Source organism: Copidosoma floridanum, unplaced genomic scaffold (genome assembly GCF_036245765.1).
Source record: "Copidosoma floridanum isolate Cflo_tuat_1 unplaced genomic scaffold, Cflo_Japanese_pri ptg000030l, whole genome shotgun sequence".
NCBI lineage: Eukaryota > Metazoa > Arthropoda > Insecta > Hymenoptera > Encyrtidae > Copidosoma > Copidosoma floridanum.
The window spans coordinates 11,510,781-11,536,192 of record NW_028321907.1 but is presented as its reverse complement, the minus strand read 5'-3'; the positions used below and the strand labels follow the sequence as shown (position 1 = coordinate 11,536,192).

The 25,412-nt window shown below is 35.9% G+C and overlaps 6 protein-coding genes across 10 annotated transcripts; 4 read left to right on the top strand and 2 right to left on the bottom strand.

The window, feature by feature from the left end:
* Window positions 1-1,296: 1,296 nt before the first annotated feature.
* LOC106636824 (mitochondrial glutathione transporter SLC25A40) lies at window positions 1,297-3,270 on the top strand. Its single transcript, XM_014349352.2, has 7 exons — window positions 1,297-1,790; window positions 1,867-2,045; window positions 2,115-2,249; window positions 2,332-2,485; window positions 2,566-2,762; window positions 2,830-2,911; window positions 3,019-3,270. The coding sequence occupies exons 1-7, from the start codon at window positions 1,634-1,636 to the stop codon at window positions 3,240-3,242; spliced, it is 1,128 nt and encodes a 375-aa protein (XP_014204838.2). The 5' UTR covers window positions 1,297-1,633; the 3' UTR covers window positions 3,243-3,270.
* A 5,049-nt stretch (window positions 3,271-8,319) lies between these two features.
* On the top strand, window positions 8,320-9,969 carry Sf3a2 (splicing factor 3A subunit 2). Of its 2 annotated transcripts, none has more exons than XM_089596150.1 (3): window positions 8,320-8,388; window positions 8,851-9,411; window positions 9,607-9,969. In XM_089596150.1, the coding sequence occupies exons 2-3, from the start codon at window positions 8,866-8,868 to the stop codon at window positions 9,874-9,876; spliced, it is 816 nt and encodes a 271-aa protein (XP_089452276.1). In that variant the 5' UTR covers window positions 8,320-8,388; window positions 8,851-8,865; the 3' UTR covers window positions 9,877-9,969. The 2 variants fall into 2 exon arrangements, with proteins under 2 accessions (XP_089452276.1, XP_014204792.1); XM_014349306.2 differs by having other exon boundaries at window positions 8,320-8,654.
* Window positions 9,970-9,974: 5 nt separating this feature from the next.
* Window positions 9,975-11,805, bottom strand: RpL27A (ribosomal protein L27A). 2 transcript variants are annotated; one of them, XR_001338898.2, is made up of 7 exons: window positions 11,726-11,805; window positions 11,262-11,325; window positions 11,083-11,180; window positions 10,827-10,982; window positions 10,468-10,604; window positions 10,172-10,273; window positions 9,975-10,054 (listed from the first exon to the last, which is right to left on the bottom strand). XR_001338898.2 is itself a non-coding variant. In XM_014349307.2 (6 exons), exons 1-5 carry the CDS (start codon window positions 11,726-11,728, stop codon window positions 10,476-10,478), a joined length of 450 nt encoding a protein of 149 aa, XP_014204793.1. In that variant the 5' UTR covers window positions 11,729-11,805; the 3' UTR covers window positions 9,975-10,054; window positions 10,468-10,475. The 2 variants fall into 2 exon arrangements, 1 of the variants encoding a protein (XP_014204793.1); XM_014349307.2 differs by lacking the exon at window positions 10,172-10,273.
* A 312-nt stretch (window positions 11,806-12,117) lies between these two features.
* Window positions 12,118-19,660, top strand: Ranbp21 (exportin-5-like protein Ranbp21). The gene is made up of 10 exons (XM_014349303.2): window positions 12,118-12,557; window positions 13,887-14,603; window positions 14,706-15,021; window positions 15,106-15,347; window positions 15,430-16,194; window positions 16,293-16,916; window positions 17,009-17,132; window positions 17,214-17,559; window positions 17,639-18,008; window positions 18,127-19,660. Exons 2-10 carry the CDS (start codon window positions 13,908-13,910, stop codon window positions 18,283-18,285), a joined length of 3,642 nt encoding a protein of 1,213 aa, XP_014204789.2. The 5' UTR covers window positions 12,118-12,557; window positions 13,887-13,907; the 3' UTR covers window positions 18,286-19,660.
* Window positions 19,661-21,539: 1,879 nt separating this feature from the next.
* LOC106636808 (thymidylate synthase-like) lies at window positions 21,540-23,636 on the top strand. Of its 3 annotated transcripts, none has more exons than XM_014349328.3 (5): window positions 21,540-21,744; window positions 21,901-22,192; window positions 22,292-22,555; window positions 22,681-22,943; window positions 23,041-23,636. In XM_014349328.3, exons 1-5 carry the CDS (start codon window positions 21,721-21,723, stop codon window positions 23,248-23,250), a joined length of 1,053 nt encoding a protein of 350 aa, XP_014204814.2. In that variant the 5' UTR covers window positions 21,540-21,720; the 3' UTR covers window positions 23,251-23,636. The 3 variants fall into 3 exon arrangements, with proteins under 3 accessions (XP_014204814.2, XP_014204813.2, XP_014204816.2); XM_014349327.2 differs by having other exon boundaries at window positions 21,889-22,192; XM_014349330.3 differs by having other exon boundaries at window positions 21,879-22,192.
* A 901-nt stretch (window positions 23,637-24,537) lies between these two features.
* LOC149373480 (neutral phospholipase A2 3) lies at window positions 24,538-25,127 on the bottom strand. Its single transcript, XM_089597029.1, has 3 exons — window positions 25,006-25,127; window positions 24,807-24,916; window positions 24,538-24,704 (listed from the first exon to the last, which is right to left on the bottom strand). The coding sequence occupies exons 1-3, from the start codon at window positions 25,104-25,106 to the stop codon at window positions 24,538-24,540; spliced, it is 378 nt and encodes a 125-aa protein (XP_089453155.1). The 5' UTR covers window positions 25,107-25,127.
* Window positions 25,128-25,412: the final 285 nt, after the last annotated feature.

Below are 25,412 nucleotides of genomic sequence, written 5' to 3'. Positions count from 1 at the left end.
TGACATCAAGTATCGCGATAGTTTATTTAATTTTTTTGCAATAGTGATAATCGTTTCTCCATAAATTAAAAAATCATTTTCGATGTAAAATTTGACGTAGAATACGATGGTTATATTTAAAAAACCCTAAGTGGTGGGTTTTGTTGTTAAAAATTGGTTTAAACATTTAAATTGTTTATAACAATATGAAATTTTTTATGAATGTTTTCGGATTAATTTTATTCTTAAAATTCACTTTATTATCTTCAAAATGAAAAAAAAAAAATTTCCGTAGCTTTAAAAGAACCGGAGTTATGAATTTTTGAAAATGTATCTCCAAGGCGAAAATCACGAAAATCTTCAATTTTCAACCCTCTGTAACTCGTAAAAAAAAAATAAAAAAAAAAAATCCTCGAACAGGTATCTTCTTTTTTTCAATGTAGAACATGTAAAAAAAGTTTCAGCCAAATCAAAAATGGGTCGGTCATTTTTTGCTCGATTTCGTACGGTTTGTAAAAGAATTACCCATATACTTTGCAACAATTCTTCTCCTATCTCTTGCTCTCTTGATACTTGTTCCTTTCGCGTTGACTGCCTCTCGACTTTGCCATGTTAGTGAGTTTTCACTGCGCCAATATATATTATTATATATATTGTAGGCTTGCATATCTAGGATATTATATCATACGCACAAGTGAATAATTCAAATGTATGAATCTGATCATCAAAATTGATTGTTACAAACTTAATGTTTTTGAGGCTCATTGTTCAGTCACTTTGTCTTTGTGTGCTTGAAATACCTGGATAAGACCTATCTAGCCAAAAAAACGAGCATTTTGATTCGGCTCGTGAATATTTGTACATGTATAAACAAACAATGACATCAACTCTTGATTCGTCGACTTTTTGAGACTTGCTGTATTGATACATCTCCATGTGAAACTTTTAAGATGCTTGTATATTGTTTAAAAGGTGAAGAAAAAAAATTGCTGGTACGCCCAATTAAGTTGTAAATATGCTTTTTTCATGTAACAATTTATTATTAAATAGCGGTCGGTCGGCAAGTTTAGCGCAATGATGTAGGCCCACAAAATATTTAAATTGCGCGGGGGTGGTGGAGATGGACCACACGGGCACACGGGCGGTGGTGCAGTACTACCAATGGGCTAGTTATACAATGTTTTCGTAACTATATGATTTCTTTGAGTGCTTGTGGTTAGGTTGGCAGCGTTGCATTCAAACCACGTGTTTGCGTTCGCCCCCTTGCCGGGCCTTGCCATGCCACCCCATTTTTTACCACTTCATAGCAGACGCTGTATCGGAGTATCGGAGAGCGGAGCAAAAGAGAGAGGCGGTTGCGCGTGATTGTTGTGAATGTTGTGATACATAAGTTTAGAGCAGCGAACAAACACAAGATCAAAATGTTAATCGTATCTAACGTTGGAAAATCATCGCGACAGTCACCGGTCACTTTCTTGCTAACGCTGCTCGTCTTTTAGCTTACTCCGAGAGGGATATACTTAGGTACTTACATGTTATACACGATGCCGACACCGCTAGTCGACGAAGACGAGGAGGTTAAGTTGACTTTGACTTACCAATGTGCGTAACGATTAATTAGCTTGAGGAAAACGCGCAGGTACTTAAGTAGTTGATGATACTCCAAAATAAAAGTGCAACGCCATCGGCCGTTTGGAAAATGACGGGCATCAAGTTTAACGAGGTTGATCTCGACGATCCGAGATTTCGTATCAGTCCTTATCAGCAGATGGTCGCTTCGTGCACGGGTGCCCTCATTACTTCATTTTTTGGTAAGATTGCGTTATTGTTTTGAAAATGATTCAAGGATAACTGGCTCTTAATTGTCTCGGTTGTTGAATTCTTCAGTTACTCCGCTGGATGTTGTCAAGATTCGCCTGCAAGCACAGCAAAAAGCAATGTTGTCAAATAAATGTTTTCTCTATTGCAATGGCTTGATGGACCATATATGTTCCTGTTCAAATGGAAAAGGCGTCATGAGCAAAGCCGACTGGCTCAAGGCTAATGGAAAATTTACCGGCACTCTGGTAACATTATTACTGTTGCTTTGATAAACCGATAAAGACTGTTATGATGGCAATGTGAATTGTTTTTAGGACGCTATGATTAAAATAAGTCAAAAGGAAGGGATACGCTCACTGTGGAGTGGATTGAGTCCTACTTTAGTACTAGCTGTACCTGCTACAATTGTATATTTTGTTTCTTATGAACAGTTGCGGCTGTATTTTAAAGTGAGAAGGCAAAAACTATTTTTCAAATTATTTTTTTTTTGTCAAGCAAGCTAATTTTTTTTATTATTTATGATTTTGACAGGATAATTATAGTACAAAGAACGTAGGCTATAAGGAACAACCATTTTGGATTCCTGTTGTGGCTGGTAGTACAGCAAGAATATGGGCCGCCACACTTGTAAGCCCATTAGAACTTATAAGAACAAAAATGCAGTCTCAAAAATTAAGTTATGCAGGTTGGCTTCCATTTCTATTAAAACTAAATGAGCATTTTCGCCACATAATACATTTATGAAATATATTAAATTGGTTGCAGAAATAACACAAGCTTTGAGGATAGTTGTACAACAAAGTGGTGTCAGAGGATTGTGGATGGGTTTGAGTTCTACACTATTAAGAGATGTGCCATTTAGTGCACTTTATTGGTTCAGTTATGAATCAATTAAGAAAATGGTTCGTGACTCTCATCAAAGTTTTATATTTACTTTCCTAGCAGGGGCGACAGCTGGTTCTGTAAGTCTGATTATAACATTAGTTTAAGAAAAAATCAAGCGAAAAAAACAATACATCTTATTTATAGATAGCAGCTTTCGTCACTATTCCATTTGACGTTGTAAAAACTCATAGACAAATCGAAATGGGCGAAAAACAGATTTATTCAGGTTGGTAAATGTTATTATCATTTGTATTTAATACTTATTTAGCTGTTGTACATATCCAACAAATGTGTCTTAATGTACTGACATACGTGTATCTATATTATTTACAGAACATCCTAAAAAATCTAGCAACACGTGGCACACAATTAAAAAGATATCCAGTCAAAGTGGAATCAAAGGATTGTTTACGGGATTAGTACCTAGACTTGTTAAAGTAGCACCGGCCTGTGCAATCATGATTTCCACTTTTGAATACGGAAAAAATTTCTTCCAAAATTATAATGCAAATCGCGCCATGATAAGAGGTGAAATTCAATTGTTCAATCGAGAGTAAGATAGTGTTTCGTTAACTTAAATATTAAGCAACTGTTGTAAATAAATAAAAGTTTTAATTCTTGTACTGTTGATAAAAAAAAAAGTGTTTTCTACTCATTTTGTCCTAATAAACTTAGTTATTAAACAGAATACTCTACATACTTGAATTTTCTGCTACCCTTGCGATATTGCTACAGATACTGCAGATGTCGATTGTGCTCACCTAATAGTTTGTTTTGTATATAGTTCTAAATAATGAGAAATTTTCTAAAACTCGTTCTTTTAATTGGAAAACGACTTCAAAACTAATTTAAAAGTCTAAATTCTGTACAGATCACTGCTATATTTATTGTAAAGTGTTTAGACAGATTTACAACTAAAACACAGTAAAACAGCGGTGTAATAGGAAGTCCAAACGGTGTTATGAACAAAGAACTGACAAAAGATTTTTTAACTAAAGCGGATTTAAATTTTACTGACACTACGAGTCCAACCATGCTGTGTTACCATGGCCTATGTAAGCTTTTACCTGCTGACAGCATTTGCAGAATATAGCCTCTGATTTTATTATTCTGGTAAAGAGAGCACGGTGTAAGATGTACGTGAAGTTATATGTGTAGTAATTATAGTAATCACTTCTAAGTAGTGCCATTTGGTCGATTTGATTTAACTGTATGATTAGAATATCTATACTTTTAGAGGTCAATTTTCGTATAAAAAATAGATTGTAAACTTGCCGCAAGTAGCAAAAAAAATGTCAACTACTTATCGTCTATTAATTGTATTATTTGCGGCTGGTTTATAATTAATAAAGTGACTTAACTGTAAATAGCGATAATTATTTGGATCAGCGCCATCTAGCGGTCTTGATTTTTTGGCCAAAAGTGGCTCCTAAAATTCTCAATCAGAGCATTCAAGATTAGAGCCATTTAGTCAAATATAAACCAGCCGCAACTCATGATGAAGCTACAAAACAAAAAAATAACAATACATGTGTTTTTGGCGGCAAGTTAACAATTTATTTTTTACCAAAAAATTGTCCTTCTATGTGTTTATACTTTTAAAGATAAATTTTCGAGCATAAGATAGATTGTTAGCTTGCCGCCAAAAACACATGTATTGTTATTTTTTCATTTTATAGCTTCAATATGAGTTGCGGCTGGTTTATATTTAAATAAATGGCTCTAATCCTGAATGCTCTGATTGAGAATTTTAGGAGCCACTTTTGGCCAAAAAATCAAGACCGCTAGATGGCGCTGATCCAAATAATTATTGCTATTTACAGTTAAGTCATTTAATTGAATATAAACCAGCCGCAAATGATTTCATAAATAAACGATAAATAGTTAACATTTTGTATGCTACTTGCGGCAAGTTTACAATTTATTTTTTACCTGTAAATCGACCTTGAAAAGTATAAATATTCCACTTATCTAATACAGCTTATAAAATCTACCATAATATTTACAAAATTTCAATACGTTAGACCTTTTACCATTAACTCACGGAAGCACAGCCCTTTAACTTAATAGTTCCAATAAACAGTTAACTTACGTAACATGTACACAGCAAAATTTGTGTTACAGAAATCTTGAACAATGTTTAAATAGATACATAAAGTAATAAGTCCAAAAGAGACAGCTGAAGAAAAAAGGCTTAATAAAGAAGTTCAGTCACACAGGAAGAGTCTCCTAAAAATGGAGCATTGGATTTCACTTATTGAGAGTTGTTTCGGATATAAAGAATGTGAAAATTCATAATTTTATGCTAAGGATTTGTGTTTGTTTGGATAATAAAGAAAATTTGTTAATCAAACATAGAGCTTTATTTGTTTTACATTTAACGAATAATTGATGATGATAATACAAGCAGCTCTTAAATCTTATTGCAAGTCTGCAGAAGCAGATTCTTCCCATCCTACATTGATTAATTTTTTAATTTAAATGACCTTGTATGTACACTGTTAAATGATTTCAAATATTAAAAGTTAACAAGTTGTTTTATACATAAATTCATTTTAATTAATCCTTAAAAATGTTGTAATGGTCCATGTTGGATTAAAAAACTTTGAGTCGCTGAAATCTGTAATATTTTTTTTCTTATGTACATATGATGTATGTTCCTCTGCAATATATCACACATTCATGTTGTGAGGTTTTAATATTATAATAACAAAGTTTGATAACGCACAAGTCAAAAGTCTCAATTAGCATCAAAAACAGTAGAATATATAAGTACGTGAATTAATCAGTCCAAAAGAGACAACTGAAGAAAAAAGGACTGAAAAAGAAGCACAGTCACACAAAGAGTCTCCTAAAAATGGAGCATTGGATCTCACTAAATAAAAAATACATTTATTACAGAGAAGTAAATTTGAAGTATTATAAATAAACAAAGAACCCAACCTTCTCTCACCTCAACCCCATGATGGGAGTAAAAACAGCAAAAAATATCGAAGCTTGTTGACATGCGGAACCCACTGACCATTGTAAACTTGCCGCAAATAGCAAAAAAAATGTCAACTACTTATCGTCTATTAATTGTATTATTTGCGGCTGGTTTATAATTAATAAAGTGACTTAACTGTAAATAGCGATAATTATTTGAATCAGCGCCATCTAGCGGTCTTGATTTTTTTGGCCAAAAGTGGCTCCTAAAATTCTCAATCAGAGCATTCAGGATTAGAGCCATTTAGTTAAATATAAACCAGCCGCAACTCATGATAAAGCTATAAAACAAAAAAATAACAATACATGTGTTTTTGGCGGCAAGTTAACAATTCATCTTATGCTTGAAAATTTATCTTCAAAAGTACAAACACATAGGAGGTCGATTTTTTGGTAAAAAATAAATTGTTAACTTGCCTCCAAAAACACATGTATTGTTATTTTTTTGTTTTGTAGCTTCATCATGAGTTGCGGCTGGTTTATATTTGACTAAATGGCTCTAATCTTGAATGCTCTGATTGAGAATTTTAGGAGCCACTTTTGGCCAAAAAATCAAGACCGCTAGATGGCGCTGATCCAAATAATTATCGCTATTTACAGTTAAGTCACTTTATTAATTATAAACCAGCCGCAAATAATACAATTAATAGACGATAAGTAGTTGACATTTTTTTTGCTATTTGCGGCAAGTTTACAATGGTCAGTGGGTGCCGCATGTCAACAAGCTTCGATATTTTTTGCTGTTTTTACTCCCATCATGGGGTTGAGGTGAGAGAAGGTTGGGTTCTTTGTTTATTTATAATACTTCAAATTTACTTCTCTGTAATAAATGTATTTTTTATTTAGTGAGATCCAATGCTCCATTTTTAGGAGACTCTTTGTGTGACTGTGCTTCTTTTTCAGTCCTTTTTTCTTCAGTTGACTCTTTTGGACTAATTAATTCACGTACTTATATATTCTACTGTTTTTGATGCTAATAGAGACTTTTAACATGTGCGTTATCAAACTTTGTTATTATAATATTAAAACCTCACAACATGAATGTGTGATATATTGCAGAGGAACATACATCATATGTACATAAGAAAAAAAAAATATTACAGATTTCAGCGACTCAAAGTTCTTTAATCCAACATGGACCATTACAACCAAATAAACACAAATCCTTAGCATAAAATTATGAATTTTCACATTCTTTATATCCGAAACAACTCTCAATAAGTGAAATCCAATGCTCCATTTTTAGGAGACTCTTCCTGTGTGACTGAACTTCTTTATTAAGCCTTTTTTCTTCAGCTGTCTCTTTTGGACTTATTACTTTATGTATCTATTTAAACATTGTTCAAGATTTCTGTAACACAAATTTTGCTGTGTACATGTTACGTAAGTTAACTGTTTATTGGAACTATTAAGTTAAAGGGCTGTGCTTCCGTGAGTTAATGGTAAAAGGTCTAACGTATTGAAATTTTGTAAATATTATGGTAGATTTTATAAGCTGTATTAGATAAGTGGAATATTTATACTTTTCAAGGTCGATTTACAGGTAAAAAATAAATTGTAAACTTGCCGCAAGTAGCATACAAAATGTTAACTATTTATCGTTTATTTATGAAATCATTTGCGGCTGGTTTATATTCAATTAAATGACTTAACTGTAAATAGCAATAATTATTTGGATCAGCGCCATCTAGCGGTCTTGATTTTTTGGCCAAAAGTGGCTCCTAAAATTCTCAATCAGAGCATTCAGGATTAGAGCCATTTATTTAAATATAAACCAGCCGCAACTCATATTGAAGCTATAAAATGAAAAAATAACAATACATGTGTTTTTGGCGGCAAGCTAACAATCTATCTTATGCTCGAAAATTTATCTTTAAAAGTATAAACACATAGAAGGACAATTTTTTGGTAAAAAATAAATTGTTAACTTGCCGCCAAAAACACATGTATTGTTATTTTTTTGTTTTGTAGCTTCATCATGAGTTGCGGCTGGTTTATATTTGACTAAATGGCTCTAATCTTGAATGCTCTGATTGAGAATTTTAGGAGCCACTTTTGGCCAAAAAATCAAGACCGCTAGATGGCGCTGATCCAAATAATTATCGCTATTTACAGTTAAGTCACTTTATTAATTATAAACCAGCCGCAAATAATACAATTAATAGACGATAAGTAGTTGACATTTTTTTTGCTACTTGCGGCAAGTTTACAATCTATTTTTTATACGAAAATTGACCTCTAAAAGTATAGATATTCTAATCATACAGTTAAATCAAATCGACCAAATGGCACTACTTAGAAGTGATTACTATAATTACTACACATATAACTTCACGTACATCTTACACCGTGCTCTCTTTACCAGAATGATAAAATCAGATATAGACCCTGCAGTCTGTGAGTCTGCATTGCAGATTGCAGGTCTATATTTTCGATGTTCTATTACTATATATACCTAGTAATTTACTGCTGCTGGAAACCTCTAGAATCTAGGGACTTTTTCAAGACGGTTCCCCTAGAAAATAGTTCGCGTCAATTCTTGAAATCCGCAACGCTAGATGGCACTGAAACACTACATACAATACATGCATGCATGCAGCATGTATACTGCAGTACCTATTAAAATTATAATTATGACACTCTTACAGAAACTGCAGAAACCAGATTGATGTGAAGTCTTTCCGGTTCCCTGCAAGCGTAACCTTACAGTCCTTACAGGTATCTGAAAAGAGTCAAAAGTGATATTATATACTAATTCGTAAATAGTAAATTAACTTTCTATTGGTGTTTAAAAAAAATTGTGTACCTAATAAACGCCGATCGTTGTTGTAGTACAAAACATAGGCATGTATTATTGTTATGTGGTACGTCATTATTGTAACAAGTATTAAAATAACAATACTTTGGTTTACCTGTGCACTTACTGGATTTCAAAAGTTTTTGTGTGATTATATACTTTTGAAAAACACATCTCCAAGCTTCAAGTAAGCGATTCTAACTTTTTTGTTGTTGATTCGTTGTTTACCCAAAAACAAACATTATTGTAAACTAACTAAAAAGACAAACAATAGGTTATGTTTGAATTTGCATAAATTTATAAAGTTTGATGCTCATAACTTGCAAAAACTCTAAAATTCTTACATCAATGAATTACTTAATATCACAAATTTTAATTTTCAGTAGTAAAAAGCAGCCATGGATTATCAAAACAGACCAGGTGGAAAAACTGGTGGAGGTGGGGTGGCCTCCTGGTCGGAGAGTAACCGAGATCGTCGGGAGCGTCTCCGACAGCTGGCCTTGGAGACAATTGATTTAAATAAAGATCCATATTTTATGAAGAATCATTTGGGCTCTTATGAGTGTAAATTGTGTTTGACTCTTCACAACAACGAGGGCAGCTACCTTGCTCACACACAGGGCAAGAAGCATCAGGCCAACTTGGCAAGGAGAGCTGCAAAAGAAGCAAAAGAAGCCCCACAGACACTTGCACCAGAAAAACCAAGAGTCGAGCCCAAAAAATTTGTAAAAATCGGTCGTCCCGGTTACAGAGTTACCAAGCAAAGAGATCCAGAAACAGGACAGCAGAGTTTACTGTTTCAGGTGGACTACCCCGAAGTTGCTGACAATGTTGTTCCAAGGCACAGATTTATGTCTGCCTATGAGCAAAGGGTTGAGCCACCAGATCGTAAATGGCAGTACTTGTTATTTGCTGCAGAGCCTTATGAAACTATTGCATTTAAGGTAAGAAAAGCTCGATTTATTTTTGTAGAAGCATTGCAAAAAAAAAAAATTGAGTAAACGTATTCAGTAAACGACGGAAATTAAGTAATTTTTACTAGATATGACAGTACATGCCTTTACTATAATTGCATCCATGTATTGCTTAAAAAGTTGACGAAAAGTTTCACTGAATTAAACTAACAAAAATTTTTACAGGTTCCTAGCAGGGAGGTTGAAAAGGCAGACGGAAAATTCTGGACGCACTGGAATAAAGATACCAAGCAATTTTTCTTACAATTTGCTTTCAAAAATGAGAAACCTATGATAGGTAAAATTCCACCACCACCCATGCCACTTATGAGGCCCTCAATGGTACCAGTACCTCCTCCTCCTCCTCGACCACCTATGTTTAACCCTGTGCCACCTCCTCCAGCTATGCTTCGTGGTATGCCTCCAATCCCTCCTCCACCTCCCACAATCAGTTAAAGCTATTTATTGTATTGTATTTCTATCAAAAGAGTAATTTGTAGAAATTTCATTTTCTTTGGAATGATGTGAGATGAATTGGGTAATAAATAACAAGGTTATTAAGATTTTTTTCGTTTTTTTATTATTAAAAAATGTACTCAAGATGTTGGCTGTACAATCCAATGAAGCAAGTAACCTAAAACATAATTAAAAACTCTCTATTAAAAACCTGTATAAAGAGTAAAACAATTTTGAGGAAGCTTGGTAATGGTCAGAAAAGAACAATCTACATGATTTAAAGTGTTGTACGCACTTTTAAGTCCGCCCGTTCACATATCATCACTAAACTACTTTTAAATTTACTGTTTAATAATATTTTTTAAATTTTCGATGCAAGACATTCCAAAATAGTTACCTGAAACAAAAAGTAAAAAATTTCTGTTAGATTGGAATGAGGTATAGTTAATTACAATTATTTAGGTATATTTAAATCATTTAAGAACAATCAACAAGGAGTTAGAGTGTTGTACGCACTCTTTCAGTCCGCCCGTTCGCGTATAATCATTTTTAAATGTTTTGTTATAAAAGATAATAAAACTTAATGTTCACCTTATAATTTAAGCACTCAGCAAACACGTTCCTCCAATAGCCTTGATTTTCTCCTCAGCTGACTTACTGAAAAACTTAGCCTTAACAATAACTGGTTGCTTGGGTAATCTTCCCTTTCCTAAAAGTTTGTAATATCCCTGAAAACAGAACATGTACATTAATGGTAGGAAAAAGTGTATAATGATTACAAGTCAAGTCATAGTATGTTTCAAACTGAGATTCATGGATATTTCAGAAAAAAGTTATAACCAATACTGTTACTTGTTTAAATCGGTTAAATTAGCATAATTGTAAGTACTAATCACCAAAAATATCATTTCCTTTGAAGATTTAAATAAATACTAAAAAATAGGACTTACAGCCTTCACAAGGTCGATGACAGGAACTTTGCCATCAGGCTTAGCATCCTTGTACTTAAGCCTCGTTTGCTCAGATACTAAAGTCCACAACTTGTCTAAATTCAAAGTTGGACACCACTTTGTGTTTCTGCGCAGATGGTAATTTCTCATACCCAGCTATAAACGTTACAATATCGTGAAAAACGATTGAAGGTTAATCAAAATATAATTTAGTAGTACTAGTAATTTTGAATAAAAAAAGTAAAAAAATGTATACCTTTCCGAAGTATCCTGGATGGTACTTGTCGAAGTTGATGCGGTGATGGTGCATACCACCAGCGTTACCTCGGCCACCAGGATGTTTCCTGTGCTTGCCTGTAAAATAACAATACTAGGTTAAAAAAAAAAAAAAAAAAAAAAACTAGGTAATGCAGAAAATTTATCGTAATAACATACCAATACGTCCATGACCATGGCTCACGTGTCCACGCAATTTCCTGGTCTTCTTTTTGTGTGTAGACTGGAAAAAAAAAGATTATTTTCAATTCGGAATCACACAATATGCACAGACACCTAACCCCAGATTATTACTTAATACACGTATCACTTAAATAAATGACACAACACTGTATTTTACGTAAAAGCAAAACATCATAATGTTTCGATTTTAAGAAATCAATACTAGTTAAATAAGTACAAAAAACTTGTGTTAAACAAAACATGACCAGCGGTTAAGAGTTCACACATGTTTTGAGTTGTGGACGCGCTGACTAAACCACAAAAAAACCAAAAAATCTTCTAAGCACAATTATAACTACATTATTTAACACCGACAGGAAACATTATTAACTTAAATAAACAACGGATGAACACGATTTTAATAGATTTTTAGGAAAAATAATCCAACAACGCCAACCTACCATGTTCGCCTTCGGGTAAACACCTTAGAAAAGACGTAGGGACAAAAGAAAATAAAATGTAAATTATGTCGATCAGCGCCATCTAGCGGTATTCAGTTTGCGAAAAGTCAAGTTTTTTCGCGCATGCGCAATAGATATCAAAATTGTTAGCCGCGCCCGCGCCCTCTGCGCACCCGACCGGCGACCAGCGACCACAATAAAGTATATAAATAAACCTACAATTTATGGAAAAAGTCCCTATAGCCTATAGTGACACTAGTGTATTTTTGCAGGCAGCGCTGATTGTAAACTAAACTTAAAATTCGTAAAACTAAAATAATTATATGTATATAGATGTATAAAAAGACGTGCACGTTAACTCCTGTGTGATTTTTCAATTAGTGGTTTTTCGCTTTCTATGAGAATGCTTGAAAAAATATAACCTAGCAATCTTTCTGGAGAAGCACCACCTTTACCTATCATTACCTATCAATTGTATCTATACGTTATGCAGATAAAATGAGAATGCAAGCAACGCTCCGAAATATACTCCTATAGTACCTGTAAATTATAAATATTTAGTCCGGTATGCACGTAAGTTAAAACAGATAAGAAATCACTCTTAAATTATCAAGAGAAAAACAGCTACAGTCCCCAGTGCCGAGGGTGGCACTCGGCACCGGGAAGCAGACGATAATATTACTTACTGTACGTGTAGAGGACAAACATATTGCTTATTGCTGAATTGCTGATGGAGAGGTTGTATATATAATATTGTACATGAAGACGACCGCGTGGTCGAGACTTTTAGGCTGTTGTTGTTCCTGTTGATATCACCCGCATTCCTCAAAAAGTAAGTTGTATTTATTACATTGTTTTGCTCAAAAATCTTAACTATTGCTCGAAATAGATCTACTTCTTAGGCATGCCTTTATTTTTTTCAGAACGCGAACCTTTTTTGTCTAAACATACATGTTTACAATTTATAGCTTGTGTTTTTCGCGAATTTCGTGCTCGCCGGCTCTGCATACGCTGTTGTTTAACTTGTCTCCATATACGCACGCATTCGCACGTTTTTCTACATCAAGGATATATATACATATATCTTTATATATATATTTTTTTAATTTTATTTTATGAGTTACCCAGGCATGTTAATTGCATCATAAGTCAATTTCATGTTACCTATAACTATATACTCCAGGTCGGGGACCGCAAGGTGGGTTTTGTTGATCTATTTAGGAGTCGCAATCCACAAGCTTAGATTTTTACAAATTACAACTTATTGTAATTTCATTGACATTTGCTTTCAACGCGGGCGAGCCGTGGTCTGTATGAAGAAAAGCTATGGAGTGATATCAGCGCGTCTTTGTCAAAATTTGTTTGCATGCACGTGCACCATTAATCGCGAAATAAGTGTACAAGATTTATATTTTTAAGTTGTGAGTATGAGCTGTATCAATTACTAGACAAGCATAATATGTGTATAAACGATGTAAGTTGTATACTGTTTGGATAAGCGCGATATTAATAACAAACCTCAGCTGTTGCATGTGCTTTCTGCACAAAACTTTTGTTGATTTTCATGCTTGTTTTTTTATGTGCAATTATAATTAAATGGCGTTGTTGATGATTTTGATTGACTGTCTGTAAGTTTTCTAGTGTTGTGGTTTTAATTGGATTTATTGATTGGCTTAAGGTGCATGAACTTACAAGTACAACTATACCCATACATTACTACTGCCTTTAAGCTTTAGATATTTAAGAGTATGGGTTTTCACAAGTTTTGGCCAATCCTTGTAAGCTTTTCCACAGCTGTTGATAATTGATTTTGTTGATTAATTTTCATGTGAAATCCTCAGAAATAACAGTTGACATTTTTTAGTTGGAATTTCTGATTTTTCATTACAGTGTTCAACAAATCTTTGAAACTTTGCATGGCTATTTTGTCAACATTTATACAATTATTTTCTCCTGTCCTATTGTTTTTTTTTTACGATTAATTGCAATTTGATATATTTATGACCAGATGTTATTATGTGTAATGTTGCATCACATAAATCCAAGGTTTTTCTCAATAACTTAAGTTTGATTCAATTTTTCAAATATACATATTTTATTTATAACATCACTAATCTTTTATCTGTTTAATTGTAAGTGTTTTCTAAGGTTTAAATTTTAGTTTTCAGGACAAATTGTTAACATGGAGTTTGGAGCAGGAGTTGATGGTAACATTGCCCAAATATCAGCAGAGCTTGCCAGATATGTGGAAGCAATGATGTCTCCAAACATCACACAACAACAGCGTTTGGAGGTTTATAATGAATGCGAACGTTTTAAAGAATCATCTCCACTTTGTGCTCAGTGTGGCTTATTTTTGGCACAAAAGACACCTAACAAAAGTTCCATCGTCAGACATTTTGGACTTCAACTAATGGAGCACTGTGTCAAATACCGCTGGACACAAATAACGCAGTCTGAAAAAATTTTCATCAAAGAAAATGCCATGAAACTCCTACAGGAAGGAACAGAACCACTGTTACTAGAAGAAAATCACATCAAAGACGCTCTATCGCGAGTTGTTGTGGAAATGATTAAGAGAGAGTGGCCCCAACAATGGCCAACACTACTTGCAGAACTTAGCCAAGCATGTACAAGAGGAGAAAGCCAAACAGAACTGGTTCTCTTAGTGTTTTTGAGATTAGTGGAAGACGTTGCTGTGTTAGAGACACTGGAATCAAATCAAAGAAGAAAAGATATTTATCAAGCTCTGACTACCAACATGGCACAAATCTTTGAGTTTTTTTTAAAACTGATGGAGACACACTTTTCTGAGTTTCAGAAGCAAACTTCTCTTGGTAGAACTGCCGAAGCAGCAGCCCATAGTAGAGTAGTACAAGTAAGCAAACAGTAATTTTATCCCGTTCAAAAAGTTCACTGTATACCGCCAAACACCTCATGATTGAAAATCACTTGATTTATCCATGGCTATTTTTTACAGGTTGTTCTTTTGACATTATCTGGTTTTGTGGAATGGGTTTCCATAAGCCACATTATGGCAGACAAGGGACGATTACTGCAAATATTTTGCGTACTCTTGGGCAATCCAACATTTCGGTGTCAAGCAGCAGAGTGTTTAAATCAAGTCGTGAATCGAAAAGGAAAGGTCGAGGATAGAAAACAATTAATGATTCTCTTCACAGAGGAAGCATTAAGGTGTATATATGCCGCAGCAATAGCAAGCCCTCCTTCTGGGTCAAGTGACTTGCTAGAAAATCATTATTTGTTTTTAAAGAAGTTGGTTCAAGTTTTGAATGGTGGGCATGGATAATACTCACATTAAAACATCTTAATTTTTTTACCAAATATTTCTGATAAAAAAAAAAATCAAAATTTTGCAGGCATGGCAATCCAGCTATGTTCCTTGTGGGTTAAAGACGATGTCAACGGTGTTCGTCCAGCTCATTTTGGTCTTTATCTTGACACTGTGCTTAATTTTTCGGGGCATCCCAGTCTCACCCTTATGCAAATGTCCAACACAATTTGGATAATGTTATTCAAACACGAACATGTTAGAACCGATTCGCTTCTCGTGTCCTACATCCCAAAATTTGTAGAAAATGCCGCACCCAAAGTGGTTAAAGTGAGTTGACTGTCCAAATATCGTATGCATTAATTTATGACTATTTGCCGTTATCATATACGTATAATTATGTACATTTCAGCATGCCTATCCAAAAAAACAGTACACGAATGGTTTAAGCTCGTATTTTGTAGATTATGACACTGAGAAAGAATACAATACGTTGTCGCATCGGCTGCGCATGGATTTACTTGAGGGTTTGCGTGCCGCGACACTAGTTGCACCTCTGGTCACTTTCGCTTACGTTCAGCAATGGCTGACTGTCAAAATTCGCAAGGGTTTGGAGAACCCCGCTTACAAAAGTGATCCCCTCGATCCGGAATATCTTGAGTGGGAGGCTCTTTCCAATGTTCTTGACGCGGTCGTCTCGCGTATATTGCTCGTAAGCGAGCGTCCTAGCGTTCAAACGGGCTTGCAACTGATAGAGCTCTGCTTGAGCTATTCGCCACAGGACGCCTGGATACAATCATCTTTGCTGTCCTGCATCAGCGCGCTGTTTGTCTTTCTATCGATGTCAACGGGCTCGATGGCAATACCCGGTGTCGCTTTACTTCCCCGCGTACTCGAGAAAATATTTGCCTCACTGGTGTACCTCGGACCCGGAGAGACACTGGAGAACATGTCAAAGGCGACGAAAAACGTGAGGAGGCATGCTGATAATTTGATGGTCAAAATTGGTTTGAAGTTTCCTCTGCTTCTGCTACCGATTTTCGATCAGATCCATACAACTATCAGGGGACTTGTTAGACAATTGACCCGCATTGAGACTTTAGCTCTGTACGAAGCCCTTTTGCTCATAACGAATCACTTCTGTGACTACGAGAGACAATCGCGATTCATCACAGAGGTTTGATTATTATATAAGTTAATATTTTTGGCTGCATTGTTTTTTATTGAAAGCTGAACCGTCTCTTCTTTTTTATTTTTATTTTATTTTTTATATAGATCATAGGAGAATCCTCTTCACAGTTCATCAATGTAGGAGTTGAAGTATTCAAAGGCCCGATTGAGTTAATGCGCTTTATCGGCTTAGATCGACCAGCAATCGACGCTGGACCTAATGATCCGTTAGTCCAGAACCGATCAAATCTAACGTTCTACGTGAACACGGTGATGTGCATTGTGAAACGATGCTCAATACCTGACGACCCAGATCGCGCTGCTCGTGGTGGTTTCGTCGCTGCTGTCAACGAAAGTGGCAATCCTGTATACAGAAATCCTGCGACTCCGCACATTCTGCCGGCTATACCACCTTTATTCGCACTTCTACGAGCAATGAATGCATTATTCACTCCAGCCGCTCTCAGTGTGCTTTCTGATGGATACAAAAATGCCCACAATATCTTGGAATCGGAAAAGATGTTTTTGATAGGCTTGACCTCGAACAACTGCGACAGCTTAGCAGAAACGGAAAGCAATCCATTGACGAGAATGCAGACTTTCCTCTCCACCACTCACGATACCTGTTATCATTTACTCAGTAGTGCCTGTCATACGATAGGTCGAGAACTTTATCAGGTCAACGGTCTGACGAATGCACTTTTGGACTCTGTTTTTTCAAATCTTGAGGTCAGTACCGCTTCCGAAAATCATTCACAAGTTTTTTAAAGTAAGCATTAATATCATTTTTTTTTTTCTTTTCTTTTTTTTTTTTTTTTCAGTCCATTCCAGACCACAGATTACGTCCTATTATTCGCGTGTTTATGAAATCTTTTGTACACTGGTGTCCACCTGCGTATTACGAAACGGTCCTTGTTCCTGTTCTGGCGCATGTATCTACTCACAGTGAGTATCAGCTATCCGAGCCATTAGTTGCTAGTTTCAGTTGCCTTGAAATTAAATTCATGCTTGTTTTTTTTTTTACAGTGTACCAGAGATTAAGTACCAAGTGGCAGTACATAACTCGTTTGTACGAATCCGGTACTTTTGATGACGAGAATACTGACACCCAAGAGGTGATCGATGACATGCTTAATCGCAACTTGTCGCGCGAGTTTGTTGATGTATTGAAAGTAGCCCTGGTAGGTGGTACGGCAATCGATGCCTCACCTCCTGATTCAATGGAACAGGACGGTGGTGGAATGGTTGTTGACCAACCGTCCCCACCCCTACGAAGCAATAATAGTTTCGTTGTTGAGATAGTAAGTGAACTGGGAGCATTTATTTTACGACATCCATCGACCAGCAACAGCGTTGTTTTGTGCATTCTGGGGTAAACGAGCTATTCTAAGATTTTTTTTGAAAATACTACCTATCATCGTGCGGTATAATGAGGAATAATGTGTCTACAGAGCCCTATCATGGAACGATTCAACGTCTAGCTTCAAGGCAACGATGCTAACGGGGCCGGTGGTACGAGCCCTGGTAGCGGACGGCAGTTTAACACCGACTATGGCCGCGCATGTGATGATAGCGGTACTTCGGGGTCTACAGTTGCATGGACAGCATGACTCAAACCAAGGCTTACTAATAACTTTAGGCGCTCAACTGTACGAACTTCTCAGACCCAAGTTTCCAAACATCATTGAGGTGATGCAGCAAATCCCAGGCGTTAATCCAACCGACCTGCAGCGCTTTGATGAGAAAATGTCTGTTGTCAGTGGCAAAGGCAATAAAGTTGAAAAGGGTAAAAAAGATCTATTCAAAAAAATCACAAACCAGGTAAGATATTTATTACGACAGTATACTCTTTTTTTTTTTTTTTTATTCAAATGAAGAATATGGTTGTATGAAGTATTGTTGAAAAATATAAAGCGAAAATCAATGGTTTTCTTTTCAGTTGATAGGAAGAAACATTAGTCAACTCTTCCGCAAAGAAGTCAAAATAGACAATCTACCGCGAATCGAGGTCGCTCCCAAACAAATTATTCGAGAAGACGTTATTTCTAATAAATCCAAGGAATCAGGTTTAACTGTACTGTTTGCCGAACCCACGTAGCGAACGATTGTCAGTCATATCGTACAAATTTGGTATATCTCAATAAATAGTTATAAATTTCTCTAACATTATTCAGAAAAAAAATTTTAAAGAATGAAGAAAGTTGCTCGTTGAGTAATTTTTAATGAAAGTATGTCTGGATTATTGTAGAGTGATATGTTGCTTGTTTTTTTTATTAAAAATAATAATTTGCCATAGCTCATTTCTTCTTTTTCGAAATTTGTTGTAAAGATTGTGGTGAATGCCATACACAAACTTCATCGATTATATGTAAATTTAAAGTTAAAGTCTGTTTTTATAATGAATTTCTGCTTTGTTGATTATTTTATTGTTACAATGTTTTTATTAATCGAGCTCACACGAAGCTTCATTATTCAAGTGAATCGATCTGTGCTTTTTTTCGTTGTACAAAATTTTACTTTAATTTTTTTTAAATTTTATTTGAGTATAAGTGAAAAAAAAAGCAAGAATATGAATATCACTCGACGCAAAGTAAAACTATTTCCGCAATCATAAATTCACAGTCTACAAAGTAAAAATGTTTGCGTTGGTAACATAAACATTAAAATTTTTTTACAAAATAACAATATCTAAGGTAGTATAACAATACTACTACCAATACTTACTTTTGTCGAGAGTTTTTATAATAAATCATTGTAAACTTGATTTACAGCCAGTGTATATTATGCAGATTTAATTTAAAACAAATTCTGTTTCATAAAATTATTAGTGATTTATAAGAGGTTACAATCTCTTTCCTATAATCACATCAAATAGCAATGAAACAAATTGTTATTAATTTTTTAATGAAAATGTGTTGCAAAAGTCATTCCTTTATTAATAAAACGCTTGCACATAGCATTTAAGTTTCAAGAATCAATTTATACTGCCATCATTGATCATTACAACTTTCAGCTACAATCAAATTAAATGAACGTCACTATTGATAAAACACTTCAAATTTTACCGTGAAAAAATTTAGTTTCTTGGCGAAAAGTATAAGTGCGACTTGATCACATGCAAAGCAATAACGGAGAATTACGGCCTTTTAAATTTTAATGCAGGAGTACGATTGTCCCTTAAATTTTACCAATGCTTGTAAAAGTATACCGCTGAGTAAGGAAATCATCATGCTTTTTCTGAGAATACAATAAAAGCAAAATGTTATGGAATGTATTAGATTATAAACAATAAATTCATGGTACATTTATACTTATGCGGACGCCCAAGAAAAAACCTAGTTTTTTTTTTCTTATTGCAAAACAGCTGTTTTTACTATAAATTTTGATTGAATGTATAAGTTAATTAAAAATAATTAACACTTCTGCGCATCAGCTGTCCTTTTCCCCATCGATTCCCTTTTTTTTATACCTGAGAATACAAAAAAATATCAAGTAAACGAATAATTTTTAGCTGCCAATGAAATCACTGAATTTTTGTACACCTTAGTCATAGAATATAATATAACTTGTAAATATTTAACAAACAAATAAACGAATAAATTGACAATAGTTCATACGTAATTAATATGGTTGATTATTTGCACCATCCTACCTATATATTTAAGTACATTGAAAAGACACTGTATATACATATATACTATGAAAGTTGCGCAAAAATGATCAATTACGTATCTGTACAGAGATGTAAATTTTTTCGATTTCAATCAAACCTCCAACGTGAAGCGCATCATCAACGAGCAAGAAGTGACGTCGTTTCGACGTACACACATCTACTTACGATTAAAGAAAGAAAAAAAAAAAAAAAATCTTAAAAAAACTTACGCAAAAAGAGAAAAAGAGACGCAAAGCGGCGTTTCTCAATTTCTGTAGCAAAGCCGCGAGTGCAACAACGTAATCGCGTACAACTTAACACCAGCACACGGCATTCGCGTGACAGTGACCTTTCGCGCGCGGCCGTTTCTTCACGCGATAACGAAGAAAAGATCGATCGGCTCCTTGTCCCCCAGCTCTCGCCTCCGTCCAATATCGTTTTGTTCATAGTAATGAATGTTCTCGGAAATTTAATTCAACGCGCCGCAGCGCATTGGAACTGTTACACATTGTTATCGCTGATGGTGCAGTGGTTTAGATAGCCGATAAAAAAAAAAAAAAAAATTGATTAAATGTGTGCCGTTATCCACTGATTTTACGTTTTAGAGACACGTGATGGGTTTTTTTCTGCGCTGATAACTACATAATTTTTTTTTTTTTTCTTATAACTTACGAGGGAGCAGCTCACAATGTTGTTGATACGATTTTTCATCTTATTTATATTTTCCAATTTTACTGTGTATGTAGAAATTAGTTAGCTAAGCGACCGATTTATTGGGCAGGCTAGACATGATAATGCATTTCAAGGTTTCAAAAGGTTGTAGACCGATAAGATTGGACTCGTTAGGGGTGTTTCCTTGCATAACATTATATCTGTACTTTGAGATGCGCAAGTTTTAGCCCATTTCATCGACAACAATTTTTTTGGCTCAAAAGGTTTTCAGCGAAACGTTTAATCGTAGAAAAGATTTTTTAGTGCAAAATCTCGTATTTGGATGTGCGAATCTCTAAAAACTATATGTAAATAATGCACGTGACGTTCGACGATCAATCCGGTAAAAGTCATGCCCAATCACGTGTTGAAACATTTTCCGTTCTCTCTGTGCTGTGAATCAAATTTTTAACACAAAATAAATTAGAAACGATGAAGTAAAAGAGCATTTTCAATATTGACAACAATTTTTAAAGCTGGATATTAAAAAAAAAAAAGGCAAAACTAGATTCTTATGAATGGAGCGCAGCAATGGGTGGAATTACATTTTTGTTTACAAAAAAAAAAAAAAATCTTATCTACCTTACATTTCACACAAGATAAAACCTGCATGTGCTGATGATATAATGCGATTTTTACTCCATAAATCTTTATCAATGTGTTTACAAACAAAACTTCATATACGAAGTACAGAGACAATTACATTTTGTGTGTCAATTCTCAAGCTAGCCTGGGATTATAATTATAATTTTTTTTTTCTAAATTGTGAGCGAGGAAAAAAAAACTGAATAAATTTTACCGCTGGTAAAAAGAGTCCCTCACTCGTACGCATCTGTCGATTCAGCAAAAGGCTGTCCACGTGTTTGGCCATGCCACGAGGCCTGGCTCTCCTCCGTTTCTCTCCCACGTTTTTTTTTCCCTCCCCGAGATAAAACCGCGGAAAAGCACCGTTTCGCGAAACGCATATAAAGCGCCCGAGAGATGATCGGTTAGCTTCTTTCGTTGCTGCACCAAACCCGAGAGATTACTACTGAAATTCCATCAGTGTACCGTCATCTTTTTTTTTTCGTTTGGCCCAAAAGTACAGAAATCGAGGCTCGACGACGCGATACAGCAGTGCATACACATAAGTTTGCCGAACCGAAAAAAGAACATTCGTTCCAGAAGCGCATGAAATTGAAGTACTCGTTACTGGTGAGTAAACGTATTTTCGCTATTTAAACTTTCAACACGTTGTCGCGAAGATTTCATGATCGTTAGGCTTACCGATCCATAGATGATCGTTATGTATTAGACATGGTGGTTAAAACAAGAATGTACATTTGGAGCATCGTCTAGAATTGTTTACAGACGAGGACAACAAAAGAGACGCCGTTCTCGAGTACCCTCCAGTCTTTGGTCAAACCGGTCGTTAAAATCGGTAAACGCAGGATGTCGATAATCCCAGTGCAAAACGGAACCCACTGCAACAATCAGAAGAAAAAGTACTTTAGCACCAAGCCCGAGGTCGAGGAGCACGAGGAGCACCAGTATCTACACTTGATCAAATTGATACTGGAGAAGGGTGCCGTCAGAGACGACCGTACCGGAGTCGGCACCCACTCCATCTTCGGTACGCAGATGCGTTTCAGCCTCAGAAACGGTAATTCCAACTTTTGCGCCTTCGACCACCGATTTGCTCCCAAAATTTCAGTAAATACATGTATGAAAGTATTTTTTTGTTTCGTTTCTTTTTCCACAGGAACGTTTCCCCTACTGACGACGAAGCGCGTCTTTTGGCGCGGAGTGGCCGAGGAGCTGTTCTGGTTCATCAGAGGCTCGACCAACGCCAAAGAACTGTCCGCCAAAGGTATTAAAATCTGGGACGCCAACGCATCCCGGGAATTCCTGGACATCTGCGGCTTCACGGGCAGAGAGGAAGGAGATCTTGGCCCCGTGTACGGCTTCCAGTGGCGACACTTTGGCGCCAAATACGTGGACATGCACGCGGATTACACCGGCCAGGGTATACTTGTTATTTTTTTTTTTTCTCTTCATTTCCTCCTTCGATCGGTTCTTGTGTCCAATTGTATTATATTCACCTCGGCACCTGCGCGTGTATTGATGATTGTACCGCTTTTTGTTCAACAGGATTCGACCAGTTGGCCGACGTGATCCACAAGATAAGGACGAACCCCAACGACAGGAGAATAATCATCAGCTCGTGGAACCCGGTTGATATTCCCCTGATGGCTCTGCCCCCCTGCCACTCGCTCGCCCAGTTCTACGTGGACGGTGGCGAGGTCTCGTGTCACCTGTACCAGAGAGCCGGTGACATGGGCCTCGGCGTGCCGTTTAACATCGCCTCTTACTCCCTGCTGACTTGTCTCATAGCTCACGTCACGAATCTCAAGGTGAGGCTTTTTTCTTTCCTCTATACTGTGATCCATCCTTGGAGCTTTTTCTACGAGTGCAAATTGATGATGTACGTGCGATTGTGACGTTTCTTAGCCTGGTGACTTTGTCCACACGATGGGCGATACTCACGTGTACCGCAACCACGTGGAGGCCATAAAGGAGCAGATGAAGCGCGAGCCGAGGCCCTTCCCGAAGCTCAGGATAAAGCGACAGGTGACGAGTATTGACGATTTTCACTTCACCGATCTCGAACTCGAAGGCTACGATCCGCATCCCAAGCTCGACATGCCCATGGCTCTCTGAACATGTAAATATTGCCATTATCCGCGGTATGGATGACGTACGGGCTGAACGTGGTTTTCTTTTTTTTTCATCTTCGACGCTCGTGTCGATTATTCGAATATTGATAACGACCGTCGAGCTCGTGGCGTACGTATACCGATGTACGTGTACATATATACATACGAAGCGTTAGTTTTTTAAGGTGACCTGTAGATTTTAGGAGACAACTGACAGAGGCACACACGTGAGATACCGAGAGTGTTGAAGTTGAGAGTGAGGAGAAAGATTTTATTTTTTTATGTTCTTATAAACAATATTTCGTAGTATTATGACAATAATGTACAACCTATTCTTAAACTTATTGTAATACATACTCATACATCAATAAAAATGTTTATATAAAATTATTCAATCATTGTGTTTTTATTTTACGAATCATAACTTAATTTTTTGCACACTACAAATGTAGTTTTTAATTTTTAGGACAACAACAGAATTATTCGATGGAGATTATAGAGCTGTTAATTTACGCAATGCTCCAGCTAACCAATTTTAAATAGGAAAAAAATAACTGTATAATACCAAAGCACCTATATATCATTTTTAAATTTATGTTACAGTTTTTAGTGAGGAAGATTTTAATTTCATTAAGCTCATTGTTTACTCTTTTTATTAATTATACTGTTAAATTTGACTCTGCTTAAAAGCGAGATACAATCAATAATGTCCATACGTTGTTGTATATCAAAATATTTTCAATTATATCAATTATACATATAACAGAGAGAGATTTTGCATAAGATGAAAATTTTCGAAACTCGAACTGTAATCGTATTACATGATTTGAAAAATAATCGATAGCTGTCACACTAAACAAATTGCTTCATTCTTTTACATCAAATTATAACATTGGGAATTTCTTTTACACCTAATGAATTCCACATAATCCACTAAAAGCTAAAATTGCCGGAAATAGATTATAAAACAACATAGATCACTTAAACTTTTGGAACTGTCGTTCATCAAGTAGACAATAATGTTATTTAACTTTGTATCAACGTCATTTACGTATATACCCATACACTCGACCAATTAAACTAAAGATTTAGAAATATTTATAACAATGAGTTTCCAAACGAATATTTAATATATGATTCACCCAAGATGATATGAACAGCATCTTGCTCTGACTTATACATGATAATGGTAACTTTCTGATTTTAAAATAAAAAAAAAATTATTACAGTTTTTACACGATAAGATAAAAAAAATGGCAACGCAAGATCCCGACGTGCAATCAGCTAGTCCTCAAACAATCATAAAAATGTTTTGTATCAATCGCCAAGGGGACGAAGTGCACAGTGCTTTGTGCTTGGGGCACCGGTACCTTCGAAGACACTCGGCAAACGATCTGTCGCACTCGCAGAGCCGCTGGGCACACGAGCCTGAGCCTCCCCATTCTCCGTGTTCGATGGCTGAGACATTTAAATGGTATATATATATATATATATTTTTTTTTTTCTTTACCATGCATTGTTTTTCTTGGATAGAGAAAAAAAAAACAAAACAATACCAACCGCATATGGGTTTGTAGCCGCCGTAGCATTTCCAGTAGTAAGGCACAAAGTACTCCACGAACATGGGGCATTCCGTGGCGTCGTAACACAAATCGTGCATTTTGCAACACCTATCGAGGTTTACCATACGTGTTAGAAAAAAATAATAACTGCAATAGCGGAAGATGTTTTTCAACTTATGGCATTACCGATCTCTTACCGATCGATGCCGTCCATGGGGTAACCGGAGCCCAAAAAGCCGCAGTAACAAGCGTATCCTTTGTACGATAAGGGATCGCAGCCGGTGGCACACACGATCATGTTGTACAAATGCGTCACGCCCCGTTTGGCTCTATGATGATGATGATGATGATGATTTGGCTCGTTTGACGTTTGACCACTGAAATCGAGCCGGGGTTTGGATATTGATTATTCAGGGCTAAAGATCGCATTATTTTACATCACAAGATCACTGTCAAGTACTTTTTTTTTTTGCAAATATTTTAACGGGCAAGATGAAAAAAAAGGGCTTACTTGACGGCAGTGCTGTTATTGCTGGGTAATATTTCGCTGCCCGCGGGAACATGGTTCGTTTGAAGCATTATCATCGACGAGCTGTCTCTTAGA

Excerpts from the sequence above, each read along its gene's own strand:
- RpL27A (XM_014349307.2), bottom strand. Across the intron at positions 11,181-11,261 it reads CCATGGTCATGGACGTATTG|GCAAGCACAGGAAACATCCT; the intron begins GTATGTTATTAC and ends GTTATTTTACAG. Across the intron at positions 10,605-10,826 it reads TCATCGACCTTGTGAAGGCT|GGATATTACAAACTTTTAGG; the intron begins GTAAGTCCTATT and ends TTCTGTTTTCAG.
- LOC106636808 (XM_014349327.2), top strand. The coding sequence starts at position 21,721 with ATGAAATTGAAGTACTCGTTACTG. Across the intron at positions 22,193-22,291 it reads GCGTTTCAGCCTCAGAAACG|GAACGTTTCCCCTACTGACG; the intron begins GTAATTCCAACT and ends CTTTTTCCACAG. Across the intron at positions 22,944-23,040 it reads CTCACGTCACGAATCTCAAG|CCTGGTGACTTTGTCCACAC; the intron begins GTGAGGCTTTTT and ends GACGTTTCTTAG.
- LOC149373480 (XM_089597029.1), bottom strand. The coding sequence starts at position 25,106 with ATGATCGTGTGTGCCACCGGCTGCGATCCCTTATCGTACAAAGGATAC. Across the intron at positions 24,917-25,005 it reads CCCATGGACGGCATCGATCG|GTGTTGCAAAATGCACGATT; the intron begins GTAAGAGATCGG and ends AAACCTCGATAG. Across the intron at positions 24,705-24,806 it reads CGGCTACAAACCCATATGCG|CCATCGAACACGGAGAATGG; the intron begins GTTGGTATTGTT and ends TAAATGTCTCAG.
- LOC106636824 (XM_014349352.2), top strand. The coding sequence starts at position 1,634 with ATGATACTCCAAAATAAAAGTGCAACGCCATCGGCCGTTTGGAAAATG. Across the intron at positions 2,250-2,331 it reads AGTTGCGGCTGTATTTTAAA|GATAATTATAGTACAAAGAA; the intron begins GTGAGAAGGCAA and ends TGATTTTGACAG. Across the intron at positions 2,486-2,565 it reads TCAAAAATTAAGTTATGCAG|AAATAACACAAGCTTTGAGG; the intron begins GTTGGCTTCCAT and ends AATTGGTTGCAG.
- Ranbp21 (XM_014349303.2), top strand. The coding sequence starts at position 13,908 with ATGGAGTTTGGAGCAGGAGTTGATGGTAACATTGCCCAAATATCAGCA. Across the intron at positions 15,348-15,429 it reads CCGCACCCAAAGTGGTTAAA|CATGCCTATCCAAAAAAACA; the intron begins GTGAGTTGACTG and ends TGTACATTTCAG. Across the intron at positions 16,195-16,292 it reads AATCGCGATTCATCACAGAG|ATCATAGGAGAATCCTCTTC; the intron begins GTTTGATTATTA and ends TTTTTTATATAG.
- Sf3a2 (XM_089596150.1), top strand. The coding sequence starts at position 8,866 with ATGGATTATCAAAACAGACCAGGTGGAAAAACTGGTGGAGGTGGGGTG. Across the intron at positions 9,412-9,606 it reads ATGAAACTATTGCATTTAAG|GTTCCTAGCAGGGAGGTTGA; the intron begins GTAAGAAAAGCT and ends AAATTTTTACAG.